Source organism: Vigna unguiculata, chromosome 6 (assembly GCF_004118075.2).
Source record: "Vigna unguiculata cultivar IT97K-499-35 chromosome 6, ASM411807v1, whole genome shotgun sequence".
Lineage (NCBI taxonomy): Eukaryota > Viridiplantae > Streptophyta > Magnoliopsida > Fabales > Fabaceae > Vigna > Vigna unguiculata.
Window position 1 is genome coordinate 22,972,976 of NC_040284.1, and position 19,799 is coordinate 22,992,774.

Consider the following 19,799-nt stretch of genomic DNA (forward strand, 5'->3'; position numbering starts at 1 on the left):
TTATTTACTAGATATTTATCACCAGATTACACTAAATTTTGTTGATATTATATTAATTCATCAGATATTTCCATATATTATTATATTAATTGATTATATTATATGTACACTTTAGTATAATATAGATACCGGAGAGAACAAAGACTTTCCCGTATAATGAAATATTGGATTTTGGTTGATGGTTGAATATGCATATTATTATATTGAGTTTAGAGGTTAATGTTGATTTAATCTTTGAAAGTGTCAGAAAGTTATAATAAGAAGGCGATATTTTGAGAGGGAGGCTAGAAGTATTAGTAATAATTGGAAGAAGTAGAGAAGGTAGTTTCCGAGAAGATTGGGCACAGTTACAGTTTTGGTTTCACCTTACTCACCTAATCTACAATAATTATGAGAGCAAAGTCATTTTCATTGGAAGGTCCACCTTTCTTCAGCTTTGTATATGATTCACTAATACATACATTACGTCAAATGGAGGCAATTGCTTCAATCCTTTTCCTACTCTCTTTTCTCTTTTTAAAATATGTTTTTCTCTTCATCACTTCTCTTCAAAATTGACATTAGACACAGACATCTACCAGTACAGAAAATGCCCATTCCAATTTTCCGTTTACTCTTTCAACTTATTATAACTACTATTCATTTTTTCTTTCTTTATTCTCATCACAAAACATCGATGTAATTAACGTTTGCATAGTCACTCACTCCTAAACAATTATTGTTTTACCTACCACACATCAGAAGCCCAAACCCACCATCCCTAAAGCCCAATACTCCATTCCTAGATATATCTTTTCTTTTATGCTTTCTCATAGTAAAAGGTTGAAGCTTTAATTTTTTTTTTTTTTGAAATCTAATTTGCAAGAGCATAAATCAAATATACCAAATATGTTCCATGACTGATATAATATACCACTTTTTCTTTTTCTTTTATAGAAGTATAGCCAAGTTGAAAAGGTCACTTCCATGCCTGTACTCATGCTGTTTGCAGAAAGGACCAGGAAAAGCGAACAATCTCCGATGACAGTAAAATAAGCCTAATCAAACATTTGGTATAAAGTTCTAAACTTATAATTAACTTAAACCCCTTATATAGATTAAGATAATATTTATGTTAGGGTATCCATTATGTCGTAAGACCTAGGTTAATTACTCTAAGGTGATGATATTGAGGTTATAACAGTATTTAGTTTAGGATTATGTACAGCCAGGAAAAATATTTAGAAGAAAACCATATTTATAATATTTATAATTGTTATCAACATGCTATATATATATATATATATATATATATATATATATATATATATATATATATATATATATATATATATATATATGCACACAAAGAACCTATATATAAAATTAAAGCTGTCAAAATATGTTGAAATTTGCGAGTTAATCCGGCTCATCACGGGTTCGGGCCAAATTGGGTTGAAATTTTGTTACAAATTTCAATACGGGTTGATTTTTGACCCAGCTCATCTAGAACCCGGCTCATCCGGGTTGAACCCTTGGTGAGCTGGATTGGCTCACCAACCCGCAGATAAAAGGGTCACACAAATGTTTTTTATTAAGTTGGGCTTTACATTTGGGTTATGTTAGGTTTTTTCTTTTAACCAACACATAAATAATTTGTATTTTTTTTTTTTGGTTTGTATTTGGATTGTATTAAAGTTTATTTATATTATAATTATAATTATAATTTTGTTTTGACTGAAAAAAATAAAAAAAATTGTATTTTTTTTAATTAAGTGAACCCGTGAGCCAACCCGTGGTAGGCCGGACTGAGTTCAAATTTTTTTGGCTCGCTAGAAAGTGAGTCGGGTTGGATTGGCTCACTAAATCATCAACCCGTGGTGGGTTGAGCCGGGTTAGACCGAATTACTCATTTTGACAGCTTTATATAAAATATGAGAATGAGAATAATTTTTATTTACAATCTTAAAATGCACATGAATATAATTATTTACATGAAATTGTAATTTTTTATCTCAACAAAATAACTAATTATATTTATTTTATATTAATGTATAACTCTCCTCTTAATAAAAAGTATTTAGTAGACGTTATTTCTAACAAATCTCAAAAAACTTTAAGCATATACATATTTCACTTTATTTTTTTACAACTATATATCACTCTCGATATGTCTTTACTTGATCTATTATAAAGTAAAATATATCCGTTAATTATAAAAGTTTCATACTTATTCAACTTATTTATTCTCTCAGGATATGACTATAATATAATGAATAACAAAAATTTTTAAATGATATGATAGACTTATCTCACTAGTGCAAAAAAGAGCATTTAACTTCGACTAATATGTATTGATTTAAAAAAAAAAAACCTTTAAAAACACGGTAATATTTTTAAAATGATTGACAAAATATAGACATCGATTATGGAATAATCGAAGCATATACTTTGAATGTCTGAGTATAGACTTCAATTCCTTGAGTGAATCAAAGCCTATACTCAAACGATCAGAGTATACATTTCATTTACTCCATAAACAATGCCTATACTTTGTCAATAATATAAAAAATGACACAAATTTTTTAAAATGATTTACCTAAGTGTTAGAATATAGGTTTCAGCTCTCTATATAATCAAAGTCTATACTTTTATTGTCTGAGAATAGGCTTTGGTTCACTCAAAGAACTGACCTCTTAATGTATAGGTTTCAAATTTCTCTTAGAATCGATGTCTACTTCTTTTGTTTTTTTATTTTATTTTAAATTTTTTTGGGCTTTTATTGAATTATTAATATAAGCCTATTCTTGAAGTATAGGCTTCGGTTAGGAATCAAAACCTAACCCCCCTCCTCTCCCCTTTCTTACTTCGCTTGGATATACTTCGATTATAGAACTAAAGTATAACGTCGACAAAATCTGAAGCCAAAGCTCTTCATTGTACTTGTGTCTTAAGACGAAACTTCTTTAGCTGTGATTGCTTTAAGTTTCTTTATGAGACACTTGCAATGATGGTTATTATCTCAACCAAACAACTATTATTTAATTTATTTTCCTTTTAACATACATCTAATCATATATATATATATAGAAAAAGTCTCACTAGTATTTTTATATAGGCTATTTTAAGTTGCTTTAGAGATTACTACTTCATGTTTTGTACCATTTGAAACACAAACTTTATTGAATTAGGTAGAATTATATTACTGATATACAAATTCACTAAGAATATATGCAACCAATTTGCAAGAGATGGATAATCAAATGGATCACATACGTATAAGCAAGCACTAAGAGGTTGTTTATCTCTCTAAGGTGCAATGGTCTTTAAAACTTTCGTAGGTTGCTTACTTCATTGTTCAAGATCAGCTTATGAAATTTCTTAAATAACAACCAATTTTAAAGTTACAAAATAATTAATTATTATAGTGACTAATTTAGATATTAATTATAAAATTAAAAATATCAATATCTAAAATCATTTTTATTATGAATAAAAAAATTATAACGGGTTTTGTCGTGTCTTAACACATTTAGAAGTATCATTATCAAAATTTAAATCGGCTATATCTCAAAATTTGAATATTCTGGGAAGTGTGTCACGAGTATGGTGGAATAAGGAATGAAATTTTAGTTTTACTTAATATGGGGTGGATTTAGTGATAATAAAGTGCAGAAAGAAAAATCCATATATTATCATGATCAGGAAATCCTAGCCGAATCCCAAAGTTGCAAAACCCAACAAAATGTTCCGGATTTTAGTCTCTAACATATAACAGAGGTTTAGAAACCCTAAGTAAATAATTTTAATGCTAACATATTTTTAAAATATTAATTAAGAAATAAAACTAAAGATGTAAACATTTAATATCTGAACTTTTATTTATCAATTTAGTTATACATCACAACCAATAATGACTTTATTATTTTTGAAAAAGAAACAAACAACTAAACACATAGTTTACAACACAAAGTAAAAAGAATATAATCTAATCATTATTTGATGTAAAAGTTTGAAAATTAGTTTATAGCTGTTTAAACAGTCCTACATAAGTGTGTGTTGGATTCTAAACCTACCCAAAGTTCTCTAGGTTTGTTTATGTTGTTATGTGTTATAGTTTTTTGTTTGTTTCGTTTGAAAATGAAAAACCTAAGACTCAACACGCAATCTCTCATTCCTGTTTATGCCAATTTGGTCTCTGTGCATGCCTTCGCCGCTATTCCCCACCTTTTTACCACCTACCATTCTTTTTTTCACCGCCTTAATCTCCACGTTTTGTTTAACTTCTGACATCACATCTAAAATTAACTCTTCTTCAATTTCATCCAATTTTTCACTAAAAATCATAAATATGGTTGTTATTGTTAACCAACAAAACCTTTTCTCCTTCACAATCTCAAAACATTTCCTCCAATTTACTCACTTTTCTCCTCTCTTCTTACCAACAATGTTTCTTTCAAAACTGGCATTGCCCCTGCTGCAAAAAGTGCCCCACAAAACTGACACTTACATAAGCAACTACATTCAGTTCATCTTTATTCAACCGGGTCATTGATGAGCAATACCAACTACATGAATCAGCTAAAAAACATTGCTTTAAGTAAGGTTTTGAGTATTTAATGATTTTATTTTGTTATCGATGATTATTTTGTCCATTCGAAAAAGATTTCTGGTGGTGGCGAGAGTAAATGTGATACGAAGAAAATCGATTGATGAACATGTGAGAATAAAGATTCACTGGGGCCATGTCAAATTTGAAGGTCAAATCTATGCTAGCATGACTGTTATCATCACTTTCCAATCTCCTCACACCAACAATGCAACCAAGAACATGCAACTGTCCCCAAGTAAATTAATGCAAAAAAAGTCACTGATGATATTTAATGTTGCTACATTTTTAAGGCAGAAATTGTGAATATGAAAAAAAAATGAATGAATGAGGTTTTGGAAGGAGAAAGATTTGAGATTTCCACAGTTCTGAGTGCCCCCCCTCTATTTTTATTCGAAACCATACGCAAAGTACGTGGGGAAGTTCATATTGCTTCTTTAGCTCATTTGGGTCTTTAAAGAATGTTCACTTCAATACTCAATGTCTTAATTTCTTTTCCACACTGACACATATACTAATTACTCACTTATTCACTCTCCTTTCTCTTCTTCAGGGTATATAAGTGCATCACTGCATGAGCTTTTTCATGCCAATGTCTCTCACTACTCACCACCCATTGTTGCTATCACCTTCATTCTTCATTCTTCATTCTTCATTCCATCTTCTCATCATTGGTGGCTAAGTCTTGCTGGAGAAGCAGGGCACGTGCAACAACATCTCTCGAGCCATGCTTGCTTTCTGATTCTGCACGTGCTCTCCTTTTCCAGTTTGATTTTCTCACCATTTTGTTTCTTCACTGAATATGAGATCACACCACAATCCAATTCAATTTTGGTAAGTTCAAAACATAACAGATTCTCTTTTCTTTCATGCATGTAATGTAAATTTCAGTTTCAATGTAAACATTCTTCTACTGTGATTTCATTCACAGGCAAGGGGCGTATTATATAACATATAATAAGTGGACTTTCTTTGATAGAAGAATTGTGTTACCTTCAGAAACAGAGTTTTTTGCGTTTTTGCATGTGATTGGTATTATGTGACTGGTATTTTGCAGGTGAATTGGAATGTTCACAAAACTTGAGAATAGTTAGAAACAGAAGAACTTGAAAAGAGTGACATATTCAGACTCCTGACACTGGTATTGCCTCAGAATAGTGTTTGCCATCTCTTCAACTGTACATTGTTCTCTCTTCCTCCCTTTCGAATGTTAGCTTTGTTAAGTTTAATTAGCTCACTCTGCATTGTGACATCCACTGTGTATGTTCCGTAGACACAAAAAATGTTTGTTTTTAATGTTGTTTTGTTACAATTTCCTTAAATTGTTATTTATAATTATTAGTCAACAATGTAAGAGTAAATGGTTAAATCTCTTCTAGAAAAAACAAAAATCTTATATTTCAAGCCTGTGCTTTCTCAATCAAAATAATAACAAGACTTCAATTATTTTTATTTGCCACTATATTTAGATATGAAAGGAAGTGAACTAATAATGCACATGACTATTAGAACAAATCATCTTAGTCTTAATGTACTTGCCATTTGTCATATTAGTCTACCCTGTTTATTTAAACAAAATTGCTAGTTATTCCCAACTGCACAAAATTAATATAAATATATTTTATTTGTAAAAATTAATATTTTATAAGAAAATGATGAAGATAAAATTTAAAAACTTATAAGAAATGGATCACAAAAAGTGTTCACTTTTTTTTATAAAATTTAACTTCTTATCACTAATTTATTTTAATATTTTATAAAAAAGACATTAAATAAAAAAAAAGTCTATCCATTTAATGTAAACCATATTGCTTTTAATTTTGTATTCACTTAACAAGAAAGAGTGTTGTTTATTTGAAACTAACTCTGCGATAAGAAAAAGTTAAGTTACTGATGGTAGTATATGTTATGAAAGGCTAAACAGGTCTCTCTGTAGCAGAGAGGCCAATGACTGAAACTGTAGAGAGCTCAGGCTTGGAATTTTAAAGTAACAAATTTGCAGTTTGCGTTAAGAATTCAGTGCTAATAGATTTGAGTGATTAATGCAGAAGACTGGGAAAGGTTTTGAATATAGAGTTTTGACCGAGGCAATGACTTGACCAAGTGTGACGAAGTAGATGATGCAAGAGAGTGGTACTTGTGGTGTTTCCGATTTTTTCTGAAGGCTGAAGTGCAGAGTTAATTCTTATGGAAAAGTTGAGGGATGGGATTGGAGTGACAGTAGAGTTGTTTGTGTAAGTAAATGATCGCAAGAGATGGCGTAGGTGACTTAACTTGATGAGTATGTGTAATGTAATGTAATAGCAACAGTGGAATGAATGTTATGACAGTAAAAAACAAAATAAATAAACAAGTGTCTCAAACTCTGTTGTGTAAGCAGAATGCAGCCCTGAAAGTGGAAAATTGCCTTAGAAAGTGGGGGTGAGTGGGTGTTGCTGGGTCATTTTAGTTCTGCATGTTGTGTTGGAAATTGAAGCTAAGATAAGAGGGGGAGACAAACCATGACAGTGTGTTGCTGCAATCTTATAAAACAAGCAATGATGCCATCATACACACTTTTTTTTTTTTTTCATTTCATGCAGAAACACAGAATGTTACTATACACAACATTTAACTCATATTTTTTTTCCAATTAATAAGTTTATCAATAATTTATATATGTATATATATTTTTTAAATTACTATTACATATTTAATTCGAAGTAACTGAGAGGCATTTCAAAAATTTTAGACCTTGTTTTCGATATGATTCTTGAGATTGACAAAATCATAGAAGATTGATCGGTAGGGAAAAATTTCTGGACTGTTTTTAAGATTCTTTCGTCGTCCCATCTAAGCAACTATTACAATTTTCTAAAAGAAAATCTTTAAATGTTTACTGGATTCTTGCTGTCATCCCCTTTGTTAATGATTAGGTTTGAATTTTGCCCATAAATTTAATAAAAAAAATTAGGTTTAATTATGCCTTTGGTTCCCATTTTGGAGTCAAAATCTTAAAATGGTACCCAAATTTTGAAAAGTCTCAAAATAGTCCCCTTTCTTTGTTAAAACGTCTCACGTTCGTCCTTTCCGTTAAGTAAAGGTTGACGCCATTAGAGGGGAGTGCCACGTGTCAGTTCCTCAATTTTTTGAATTTTTTTATTATTATTTTTATTATTTTTTTTTTGAATTTTTTTTATTATTTTTTATTTTTTTTAAAAAATCAAAAAATTGTCACGTGTCAAGCTGTCATCGTGCCACGTGGCATTGACAGAGTGACGTGGCAGTGACACGTGTCAGTATTATGTCAAGTGTCATTTTCTTAGTCTCAATTTGGTCCCTTTATTTTAATTTGACTCAATTTAGTCCTAATTTTTATAAAAAATTAGCAATTTTTTTCCTTTCCAAATTGAAATCAAATTTTATTTTATATAAATGTTATACAAATATTTTTATTAAATTTGATATCTTTTTTCAAATTTGATATTTTTAACATAATTAAATTTATTTAAAATTATGTTTCACATTCAACTTTACTTAAAATTGTTTTCAAATTTTAAATTTATATGTGTTGAACTAGTTAATTTATGAATTTTTTTCTATTAACAATTTTTAAACCATTTTAAATAAAGTTCAATATAAAATATTAATTAAATGAACTTAATTTGGTTAAAAATATTTACTTGAAATATCAATTTTGATGGAAATATTTGTGTGCATTTATATAGAAATTAAATTTGATTTCAATTTGGAGAGGGACAAAATTGCTACATTTTTACAAAAAATGGGACTAAATTGAGACAAATTAAAATAAAGGGATCAAATTGAGACTAAGAAAATGACACCTGACATAATACTGACACGTATCACTGACACTGCCACGTCACTTTGTCACTGCCACGTGGCACGATGACAGCTTGACACGTGACAATTTTTTTGATCTTTTTTAAAAAATAAAAAATAAAAAATAAAAAATAAAAAAATTCAAAAAAAAAATAATAAAAAAAAATTCAAAAAATTGAAGAACTGACACGTGGCACTCTCTTTAACGACGTCAACTTTGACTTAACGGAAAGGACAAACGTGAGACGTTTAAAAAAAAAAAGATGACCATTTTGAGACTCTTAAAAATTTGGGTAGCATTTTGAAATTTTGACTCCAAAATGGGACCAAATGCATAATTAAACCAAAAAATTACATCATTAGTATATATTCTACACAAATAATTAATGCATTAAAAGTGAAACAATGAAAATTAGTTAGAGATATGGAGAATGGTATAACTCATTTAACATAGTACTGTATTCAATATTTTCTTAATTTCTTTTAATGATGATAAAATTCAAAGTGATGTTTAATTTTTTTTTAAAGCAAAATTTGGTTTAAAATACATTTATATTAATTATTTATTTGCACAAATAGTTTAGGTAAATAGTTTCTTTTATATTTTCTATTTTTAACTATTTTAAAAAAGTGTTAGAAAGACACAGAAAAATACTTTTTTTTATTGGAGGAATGTGAAAAGATACAACAGTGAGATCCCAAGAAAAACTCAATTGAAGAAAATAAATTAACAAAAGATGTTAAATCCATTAAAAAAATTCAAATGAGTTGTTGTGTGAAGAATAATATATTATTATAATGAATACTATTAGTTATTAATGTATACTAATTTTAAGTATTTATAATTATTTTATTAAAATTATAAATATTTCAAAACATATTATGAGCTAAAAATATATTAATATATATTCAATTAATTAATTTTTTTTATCTTACATTTTAACTAATCTAATCTCATAAAATTTGAAAACATTCTTTTATAAGAATTTTTTCAAAACAAAACTTATATTGATATTTTATAAATTGAAACTAATTTATTCACAAGATAGTTTATAAATTTTTTCATGATTTAAAAAAAACATAATTTTAATTGTTGCTTAAATTAATGTTAATTTATAAATAATTTTTATTTTTTTTCTTTAAAAAATATTTATATAATATTTTTTGTACTTAATTTATCATTAAACTTTATTTAAATTGATGAATAAATATAAAATTTTGGATTATTTATAAACATAGAATGAACATTTTGAAAAAAGTGGTACTCTACTAACACTTGTTTTTAATATGAAGTGTCACTTGAAGTCTTGAACACGCAATGCACAAATATCAAAGTTTTGTTGTAGAAAAAGTTACTCAAGTTGGTTCCAGAGAAAGAATCAGAACAATACCGTATTGAAATGTTTTCTAAGATCACAAAAATTATACTGAAGAGACATTTGTTTAAACCTGACCTTGTGTAATTCAAAATTTGCATAAAATTTTACTAAATGGATTCCACAGAGATAATATATTATATTATGTCTACAAAAAACAGTCTAAATCACTGGAAAAATAGATTGTTCAAACAATACTCACAAAATGCTCAAAACATTCTATGAATATAATTAAAATCCAAAAAATTAAAATTTTGATAAACATTTTTTATAAAATTAACAAAAATACTAATAGAGTAATTTTTTATTTTTTTTATAGAATTTACAAATTTCTATTTAACAAAATTTGTCAGATCAAACTTTCTCAGAGCATCATTTCTCTTAAAATCCAGTCACGATATAAAAAATTATTTCTCCATTAGTCATTAACTATTATAGCTAATTTCAATATTAAATGCATAATAGCTATTTTAAAAAATACTTTAATAATTTCTGATTAAAGGATAGTTCAAGTTACATTAAGACTTCAGACTAAAACCCTTTGATACATCTGATTATTAAATCTGAATGTAAACAAATATTTTACTATTTTACAAAAATATGTAAATGTACATACTCAAGAGTTAAAATTAAAAATTGTTTGATAAAAAAAAATTTTAAAAATACAATTAGATAAAAAAATCTTATTTTTTTCAAATTATTTTTTTCCAATCAATGACTCCTCTCTCTTTTACAAAATAAAAAAAATACAAAAAAAGATATGAAAATACAAAAATTATAAAAGTGATAACAAATCTACAAAGAAAACAACACAAGATAACACGCTCTAAAGAAGTGAATAAATTTGAAACATTATTTAACTGTTTTCACATACTAAAGAAGTTATCAAACAAAGTCCAGATAATTTGAGGCAAAATAATGTTTGGACCTAAACTAGTACAAATCGACTTATTGATTTCATTAATTATTCAATTCAAGGAAATAATAACCTTTGGCCAGAACTCATTGGCCACAATTTAGGAAATTTTATGCAGTCGGCAATTTCAATGACGTCACCCAGCAGTTAACTATTAATTTTCAAGAGAAAAATATAAGAGTATAATAGGTTATGGGTAAAAACTTGACAACATATTGAGACAAGATATACGATATTCTCACTATCTCTCCTTCCTATTTCTATCCAACTGGGCACACTGCAAAATCCCATGGTTAGGAAGACATGTTTGATGTCACACAAGCAATGGATATTAATAGAATTTGATTATGAAAAAAATAAATAATGTGTTTAGGTATGATATTTTGCGAGATAAAACAATTGGGTAGGTTGAGAGAGCGAAATTACTGTTTAAGTGAAATTATAAAAGAATTGGGTAGGTTGAGAGAGTGAATTACTGTTTAAGTGAAATTATAACTCAGACTCGATTCATTTTTTCCATTTTTTCCAAAATCAATGATACGCACAACATCCACTCAAAATTTGTCCAACTACAGAACTATCATAAAATAATTTCCCTAATGCTACCAATCAAGTGCAAACAATTTGGGAGCAGAATGGGCACGAGATGTAGGAAGAGGTAAATTATTATAGATTGTGGAAAGAAACATAATGCAATTTAACCATATTAAAGACTCAGACAAAATAGAATAATATGCAAACTCCATTCCCATCTAACATTAAAAGTACAAAAATTCTTAAATGATAAAAAATGTTAAATTGCAACTGATCAAAACAAAGCACCGTTATATCAAGCAATCCTTGCCAAAAACGAAGCTAGCTATAAGAAAAGTGTAAACAAAACACTCAGAGAATAAGGGACTCAGACAACTAATCTTCCTCCTCACCCTCATTCTCAGCAATGTTGAAGTACCTCAGTTCATAAACATTTCTATCCTTGTTTGAAGCAATCACTCTGAGCCAGTCACGCACATTGTGTTTCTTCAAGTACTTCTTAGTCAAGTACTTCAGATACCTGGAACAATACAAGCAGATAAAACACTTATACCCTAATTCACGGATATCATAATAAACGAAAAAAAAAAAAGTTTGAATCACAATATGACTTGGATGGATTGGCATTCATGAAAAGTATACAAGGTACAATGAACTATGTTTTTCCCCCTTATTCAATGTCCTTAGTCTTGGAAAGTAAGGAATTTCTATAAAGGTTTAGAACATTTAGCTTATCAAAGAAACTCAATTTATTATACCTTCACATTTTTTCCCAAAATGTAACCTAAGATCCAAAAGTTTATCCAAACACAATGATAAAATGTTGTGCACGATTGAAAACCACATATAATTGTGGCCATATCAATGACATTTGTCAGCAACTATCCATAATATTAAAGAACCCTAACATTTACGGCGACCTCTATTTACAAATTTCTGGTACCATACTCCGCATATATAAGCAATCTATTACCGTTTGGAGAAGTTACTGTCAGAGGTGACAATAATCTTGGTCTTCTCGCGGGTAACAGTAACAGAGTCACCAAGAGCACCAGCTTTGCCACCGACCTTGATCCTCTCTTGAAGAAACTTCTCGAGAGAGGCAATGTCCATGATCTTGTCTTCCACAGGCTTTGCACAGTCAATGGTGAATGTCGCCCCCTTCTTCTTCCCCTTCGCTCCTGCTGCACTTCCTCGACTCATTTTTCCTTCCTGTTATATTATACGCACCTCTGCATCCACACACGAAAATGGCTTATGGGATGTGACTTGATATTATTTAATCCAAATTCAATGGAAATCAATTTCTTGCTAATCAGATAAAAAAGTAGTGAAACCTTCAAGTATTAAAAACAATAATAAAACAGAATAAAATACGGTGAAAACCCTAATTTGCCTTGGCTATTGACGAAGAAGAGGAGAAGAAGTTCCATATAAGATAGAAAGAGTAGTACCGTATGAGAGACGTGAAGATGCGGCTGTGAGGTCGGGATTGGGAAGAGATGAGAACCAGGGTGGATATTTAGGGTTTGGATTTCAGGTTTTATATGATGGATCCACAACTGCAAACATGTATTGATTTTCTCCTACCATGAAACGCTGCGTTTTGTTTTGTTTTTTTTCTTTTTAATATTGGTCTAACTAGGATTTTCATTTTTCCTCCTCTTGGTATGAATATTATAATATGCTATTATTATATATGTTATACTCTTTTAACATAGGGTATATTATTATACCTATAATTTTCACGGGTTTTTTTTTATTTATAAATGAAAAAATAAAGTTAACACTTTATAAGTACCGGATAAAGGAAACTAGACGATGGAATGAAGAAAACAATAGTTCTTGTTTTCTTAAATAAAACTCGAAACATGAGACTAAATAAATAAAGTTTGGGAATGATATTAGCTTTAAGAAAAACAGACGTGAAAAAAATATTTAAATTAAATGAATATTAGTTATAATTTTTTAATTGTTTAATTTTTCCCCTCAGCTATAATAAAACATTTATCAGAAATTGTGTACTAAAAGTAATAGGAAATTCTCACATTATATATCATAAATTTTCTATCACTTAACTAGAAACATATGAGATGCAAATTTTTTATCATTTCCTTCATCCCTCCATGTTGGACTTGTTCATTTTCTTAATGAATATCTAAATAATGGTATAAAAATTTAATTTAAATTTTTTACCAAAGAAACTTAGACTCGTATATATCATCTATCTTTCTTCTAAAATCATTTTACTATTATTTCATTACAATATTATTACTTATTTTAAAATCACTGTTGTTATTAGTTATATGATATTTTAATACTATTTTCATAGCTTTTACAATAATAAAATTAATTAAGTATAATTTATATTTTATTATTTTTTAATTTCTATGATTATGTATTATTTTGGTATTAATATAAAGTCATTATTTGTATTTATTTTTCAATAATAGCCCTATTTAACTTTGAATTTCAATAAATAAATAAAATTTATGATCTTTTCCTATTATCAAAATATTTAAGTTTTCATATTGGATCTTAACAATTGTAATGTTTCTTTATTTTTATTTTTAAAAAACATCATTATATTATTAGATGTTATTTTTGTGATACTACTGTATCATTATCTTTCATTATAATAAATTTTAATATTAGTTTTGTTCTGAATAACATACAGTTTTTTTTTTTTTTTATGTTCTTATTTGGCTTAGAAGCATATAGGATATAACATTTGTGAGTGAATGCCAGTTAAATTCGAACTTGGATCATAATAAATTATCAACTATTTTATTTTCATTGATTTGAATTATTTAGTATCTCTTATATTATGGATTTTTATCCAAGAACAAAAAATGTATAAAGACAAAGTTGAGAAAAAAAAAAGTTAGCTCGAATTTTTCCAAAGTAAGCATTTGCAAGTTTAATATGTGGATCCAAGTCACAAAAATAAAAATGAATAAAAAATAAGTGATTAAGTCTGAAATAAAAGTTAATAAAAACATAAATCATGTTTGTTTTATTTTAAGCTTAAAGAGTTTGCAAGACATTCAATTTTTTGGATTGAAATTAATTCGATTTGAATTTTTGAATCCAAAGAACAACTGTACCTACTTTTTGGGTTATTTTGTCGCTGAAAGCATTCTTTTAGCAAAGAAGTTATAAAATCTTGGAAATTTTCGAAATACTTACAATGCTAAGATTTCACTTCTTTTTACATATCTAACACGGGCTACCACCCTACCCAACATAAAAGATTTCACAACAACATTAATATGCCATTTGGAGGTAAGATTAAGTGTATTCTGAATACACAGAATTTGCATGAGCATCGATGATTCAGAAGTAAATAATTTATACTCTACAATAATCCAACCACAAATGTTCTCATTAACTAATTCATCACTTGAGATGAGAATGCACCAGTATTTCTTCCAAACCTAATTTGCCAGCTAAATATGATCTTATTTTATGCCCTCCTAGGCAGAGAAACTAGAGGAGACCAATGTTCATCAAACTGCCATATGGCTGCCAGAAACATGAATTCCAAGGCTAGCCAGAGTATATAGTCTGTCATAACATGCCAGCCAGGCTAAATGCATTATGTAACGTTTCTCAAGCAAACATAAATTTTGATTTCCCACAATAGATGTCATTTGACATAAAAAAAGTATATCACCGATTTTGTGAAGGCATTCTTTCCGATTCATGCCGTAATCGAAAGCTGCTGGATCTGATACTTGGGTCTGATACACTGGCAGTCTGGTGGTATGCTCTCCAACTTGATTCTCTACCAACATGGTTTAATGCCAATGAAGGCAAATGATCTCTATCCCAAGCATGGAAGCGATTAGGTATAAGAGATTCTTCTGGAAAATTGTGTGCTACAGAACCTGGGATATAAACGTAGCCACTACTTTGGTCCGGTGACGAGGGCACCTGCGGTAAGTGAATTGACCCACTAAGACTACTGGATCTTCGAGTGCTAGAAGCAACAGGTGTTCGTACTGAGGCAGAATTATGATGTCGCTGAGGTTGATAGTATGCTTGAAGAGCCTGAACTCTATCACGGGCCCGAGCATTGCTGCCAGGATAAGGAGGGATCATTGAAGATGCAACAGTGTTCCCAGCCCTAGCTGCAGAACTGCAGAATTACACACAGATGCATCAGATGTCTAGTTCCGTCGATTTTTTAATCGATCAATTGAATTAACCAGATTTCTTCAAGTATTTTGACAGCATGCAATAATACGAGTATATAAATTTGAGGCCTAAGCAATATACAAACTTCCACAAATACTAAAGCATCCTAGTATGTACACAAATTATAAAGGGGTTACCTGTGACCAACAAGGAAGGGATGCATAAAAGATCCGGATCTGGGGACCTCTGAAACACCCCTGGCTGGCCTTTGACTACCAGCTGATACTGAGATCTGATCTGTGGTGCCAAGACGGCTGCTGGCAGAAGAAAAATGAGAGGAATTGTGATCCCAACTGTGATAATGAAGATCAACAGCAGGAAATGTGTAGGAGGTTGGCATGTCACCAGGTACACCATTCCAGGGGCTGAAATTAGAAGCTTCGGAAACTGTTCCACCAGAGTTGGAAGTGGAGGGATGTATTGGTCCAAAGTAGGCAATATATGGGCAAGGATGACTAGAAGATGATACAGCTGTATGTTCAGCAAACATAGCTTGGTGTCCCAGCATATCATGATCTGCAGCTCAAAGTTCAAGATGAGATAACGAATTATGTCAAATGCAAGGTTGACGAAAAGGACGCTAATGTTCAGGAAAAGAGAAAGGATCTTACATGCAGTTGATGAAAAATCCCCTTCCCTGGAAAAATAAAAAGCAGAATATAAGCTACCATTTTATTAAAAAAACTTCTTTTTAGGAGGAAGCAGCATTAACACCACCAAATTCTGCTTCTCTAAATCACCCACAATTGCAACATTCTATTCAATCACAACCAATCTTCCATTTAAACATGTCTGTCAGACACCATGATTTTTCTCCAAATAGTAACAGAACAGAAATCAGTTTTGGAACCCCATAGTAACATTCTAATTTCTAAACCAATCTTTCGTTGGTACTGTCTGCAACTTTTTTAATTTATTGAAAAAATATTAAATTTGACATCTTTTTAACATTTAACATAGTACCAATAAATCATTGTTGTGAATGAACCCTTAGAGTCTTGGTTTGAGCTTTCTGGATTGAACAAACATTATTGGGAGAAGAGATTCCACCAAAGGTGGTTAGTCATATCTATGATATATTAGTAAAGCTAGTAAATACTTTGCACTAGTGGCATGGATATCTGAAAAAAAAGTTTAACACATGGAAGTTTGAAAGAGATCAGTGAAAGGTTGGAGAGTAGTCAAGGGCTACCAAAATGAGTAGAGCAAATGACGTCACTCCCTTTACTATTGTTACAGATTTTAGATGACAGAATAGTTCAAATGCCAGGGAAATATAAAGCTAAAAACCAGCCTCATTTCATACAGACTCATTTTTGTTCTACTTAATGAAGATATGAGAAGTCTGATGTTAACTTGAATATTAGAAGAATTCAACTTGAAATATTTTTTTTATCAAGAATTCCTATATGCAATTTTTTCATAAATAATTATCTCTACGTATTAGAAGTAATGCGTATACAAGGCAATATGGGAAGTTCTGTCCTGGATCAATTGGAAATTAAGTCCTACTGAATACAAAGACTTTATGGAGCAACTTAGAAATACCTTTTCAAATTCTACTGATGCTACTACTACTCTCTTTGCATTCTGAACTCTTGCTTCAAGATATCCATTTATCCCCCTCTAAGTTCTCAAAATTATTATTCTAAAATATAATCCGAATTTAAGAATTCTGATGGCTTTAATATTTTAACCACATTTGAGATCTAACTTTACTAACCTAATTTGGTTCCAAGCTAAGCACATTTTGTTAACCTTTTATAACATGTGTGGGACCTAAAAACAAATCAATGGTATCCATAACACTAAATAAATATCAACTATATCTTACAAACAGCCGTCACAAAAATCCATATGCATGTTTTCTCATGGCAAGGCACTTAAAAGAACAAAGGAATATCATCAACGGGAATTAGAACACAGAATAGTAAGCATGTGAACTCATAACCCTACTCAAAAGATGAAGGAAGTCGGGCCAAGTTTCCAAATGGGCACCAGTGAACGCCAAAGGACTGCAAAAACCATTTAGAACTAAAGTTTAGCTAACATAGTAAATGAAATCTATCTATCTGCATACAAATGGAAAGAAAAGAACTGATTAAATACATACATACATACATACATATAAAAGCGATATCAGCTAGAACAATGCACTGGAAGTAATAATGGAGGAAAATAATAAGCAGGAGTGGGAGTTAAAATTCAAAGCAAGTCATAGACATTGAAATGTTATATTTTAAATTTTAAGTAGAAATGCACACATCATTCAATTTTTCCTTCCCTCCTCATGTGTGCTCTTATACAATATCCTTCTACAACAACATCTGGTAAACCTTTTCGACAAAATATAGCAAATTACATGTTAGCAGTTTCCTAATCTTAGATAGGATTAAAAACAAATAAGCTAATTTACTTAAGACTAGTTTGCAACTTAAGTTACTCAACATCAGTAGAGAAGATCAGATGTAGATACAGATTAGGATCATAAGCGATTAATGTCCCTCTAAGACCACGTCTTTCCACTGGACAGCAGTATTTGGTAGCACTGACTAATACAACAAACATTTAAGACTGATACTTTCACAAATAGCAATCGACTCTAGTTTGCAGGACTAAATTTAAGGCTCATTGCAAAATGAGCCAATGCAAACAAACACATGCATATGCCGTAATAGAGAAACAAATATAAGGCCACTTGCTGTTTCTATTACCATTTCAGAGTAGCTAACATCGTATAGATCCTCATCTTGAGACCATTCGTCCATGCTAAATTCTGGATATGATCGACCTCCATTAGCATAAAGCCACTGACCTTTCTCAATCTTACGACAATTGGGGCACTGCATTGCCCCCTTTACATTGAAGTGCGAGCCAATGCAGTCTGAACAATATAAAGAGTATAATAAGTATAGCAATATGACATGATGCTGTGCAGATGCATCTATCAGCTTGTTAAAAATTGAGTTCAGTAAAACATGAAACCAAGCAGTACTGCATTAAAAGAAATACGTGCATCCATAAAACCAAGTGTTTTGAAATAACGTAATAGTATAAACCCTGAAATTTCATTCCAACTTTTCCGCACAGAACAGGCTGTTGGGGTGAGCGTGTTTTATATATAGGCCACCGGTTCAAGTCAGAGTGAAGACACTTTGATTTAACATTAAGATTTTCCCAGCTCATCAAAACCAATGTATCATTTTTTGGACAGATAATTAACAATGTTTAATATGATAACTTGCAATGATACTAATGGAATACGTATAATTTAACTAGGCCTAATTTAGACAACTATGCAACCAAGTTGAGGAGTATTGAATGTCTTCCGAAAGAGTTAACTTTGGGCAATTCAACAAAATTGATGAAATTTGAGGAATATTCTTATCCCTATTCATTCATAAAACAACTATTCGGAGTTCGCAATTATATTTCAACCAGAGAAACACGGCATTGAATGAGAAAAATAAGAGAAAGATTCACCTTCAAGCTCCCTTTACCCTTTTCAAAAAAAAAAAACACAAAAAACTTTCTCCCTCTCCCACCCTCTTATTTACCACCGTCAACAGAGGAATCTATTTTCAGATATTCAATTCAATCCACCACAGCTTACCCAAGCAAGCACCATCCAGCTATTCTAAACAACCTCATAAAATATTACCACCAACCCATCAAACATCATAATAACATCTCCTAAATCATCATATACACAAAAAAAGGTCAATCCAGTACCACGGTTAACACAATTGCGAGTACATCATCACCAAAATTTGATGATCCTCAATCCTCTCATCCGACAGAAAAAAAAAAAAGAAAAAGAAAAAACCTCAGATCTCGATTGTTCAAACTTCAATCCAACAATTCTAACAGCGATAAATCGAAATAATTAAAAAACAAAACAGCGCAATCTACATAACACATACCGAGATGAAATTGATGTCCGCATTGAAGCGTGGCCCAGGATCTATCCCCGCTATCCGTAACAAACTCAAGGCAAATCGAACACGCCACTGAACCAAAGGACTTCTTCGTTTCTCCATCATCGTCATCGTTTCCAAGACCCATCGCAAAATCAAAAACCCTAAGATGGCATCACATCACTGTAACACAATTGAAGGCACACAGAAATTGGGAGACACGGGAATGTTACTTGTATTCGCAAGCAAGGCAATTAAACAGGTGAGATCTAAATTCTGAACTCTGTTTTTGTTTTTGGTTCGGTTCAGTAGAGAAAGGAGAAGAAGAAGAAGGTTTGGAGTTTGAGGAACGAGATTGGGATGGCAGCAAAGCAAAATCTCTTTCTCTTTGTTTTTTATTTTCCTTTCGTTTCTTAAACTTGGACCGTTAGATGTTGTGGTTGGAC

The 19,799-nt window shown here is 30.5% G+C and overlaps 2 protein-coding genes across 2 annotated transcripts; both read right to left on the minus strand.

Moving 5' to 3' along the window:
* Positions 1-11,423: 11,423 nt before the first annotated feature.
* On the minus strand, positions 11,424-12,811 carry LOC114186976 (60S ribosomal protein L22-2). The gene is made up of 3 exons (XM_028075064.1): positions 12,691-12,811; positions 12,210-12,468; positions 11,424-11,756 (listed from the first exon to the last, which is right to left on the minus strand). The coding sequence occupies exons 2-3, from the start codon at positions 12,437-12,439 to the stop codon at positions 11,612-11,614; spliced, it is 375 nt and encodes a 124-aa protein (XP_027930865.1). The 5' UTR covers positions 12,440-12,468; positions 12,691-12,811; the 3' UTR covers positions 11,424-11,611.
* A 1,741-nt stretch (positions 12,812-14,552) lies between these two features.
* LOC114187867 (E3 ubiquitin-protein ligase RFI2) lies at positions 14,553-19,799 on the minus strand. Its single transcript, XM_028076249.1, has 6 exons — positions 19,360-19,799; positions 18,151-18,320; positions 17,393-17,451; positions 16,048-16,073; positions 15,574-15,952; positions 14,553-15,377 (listed from the first exon to the last, which is right to left on the minus strand). Exons 1-6 carry the CDS (start codon positions 19,499-19,501, stop codon positions 14,909-14,911), a joined length of 1,245 nt encoding a protein of 414 aa, XP_027932050.1. The 5' UTR covers positions 19,502-19,799; the 3' UTR covers positions 14,553-14,908.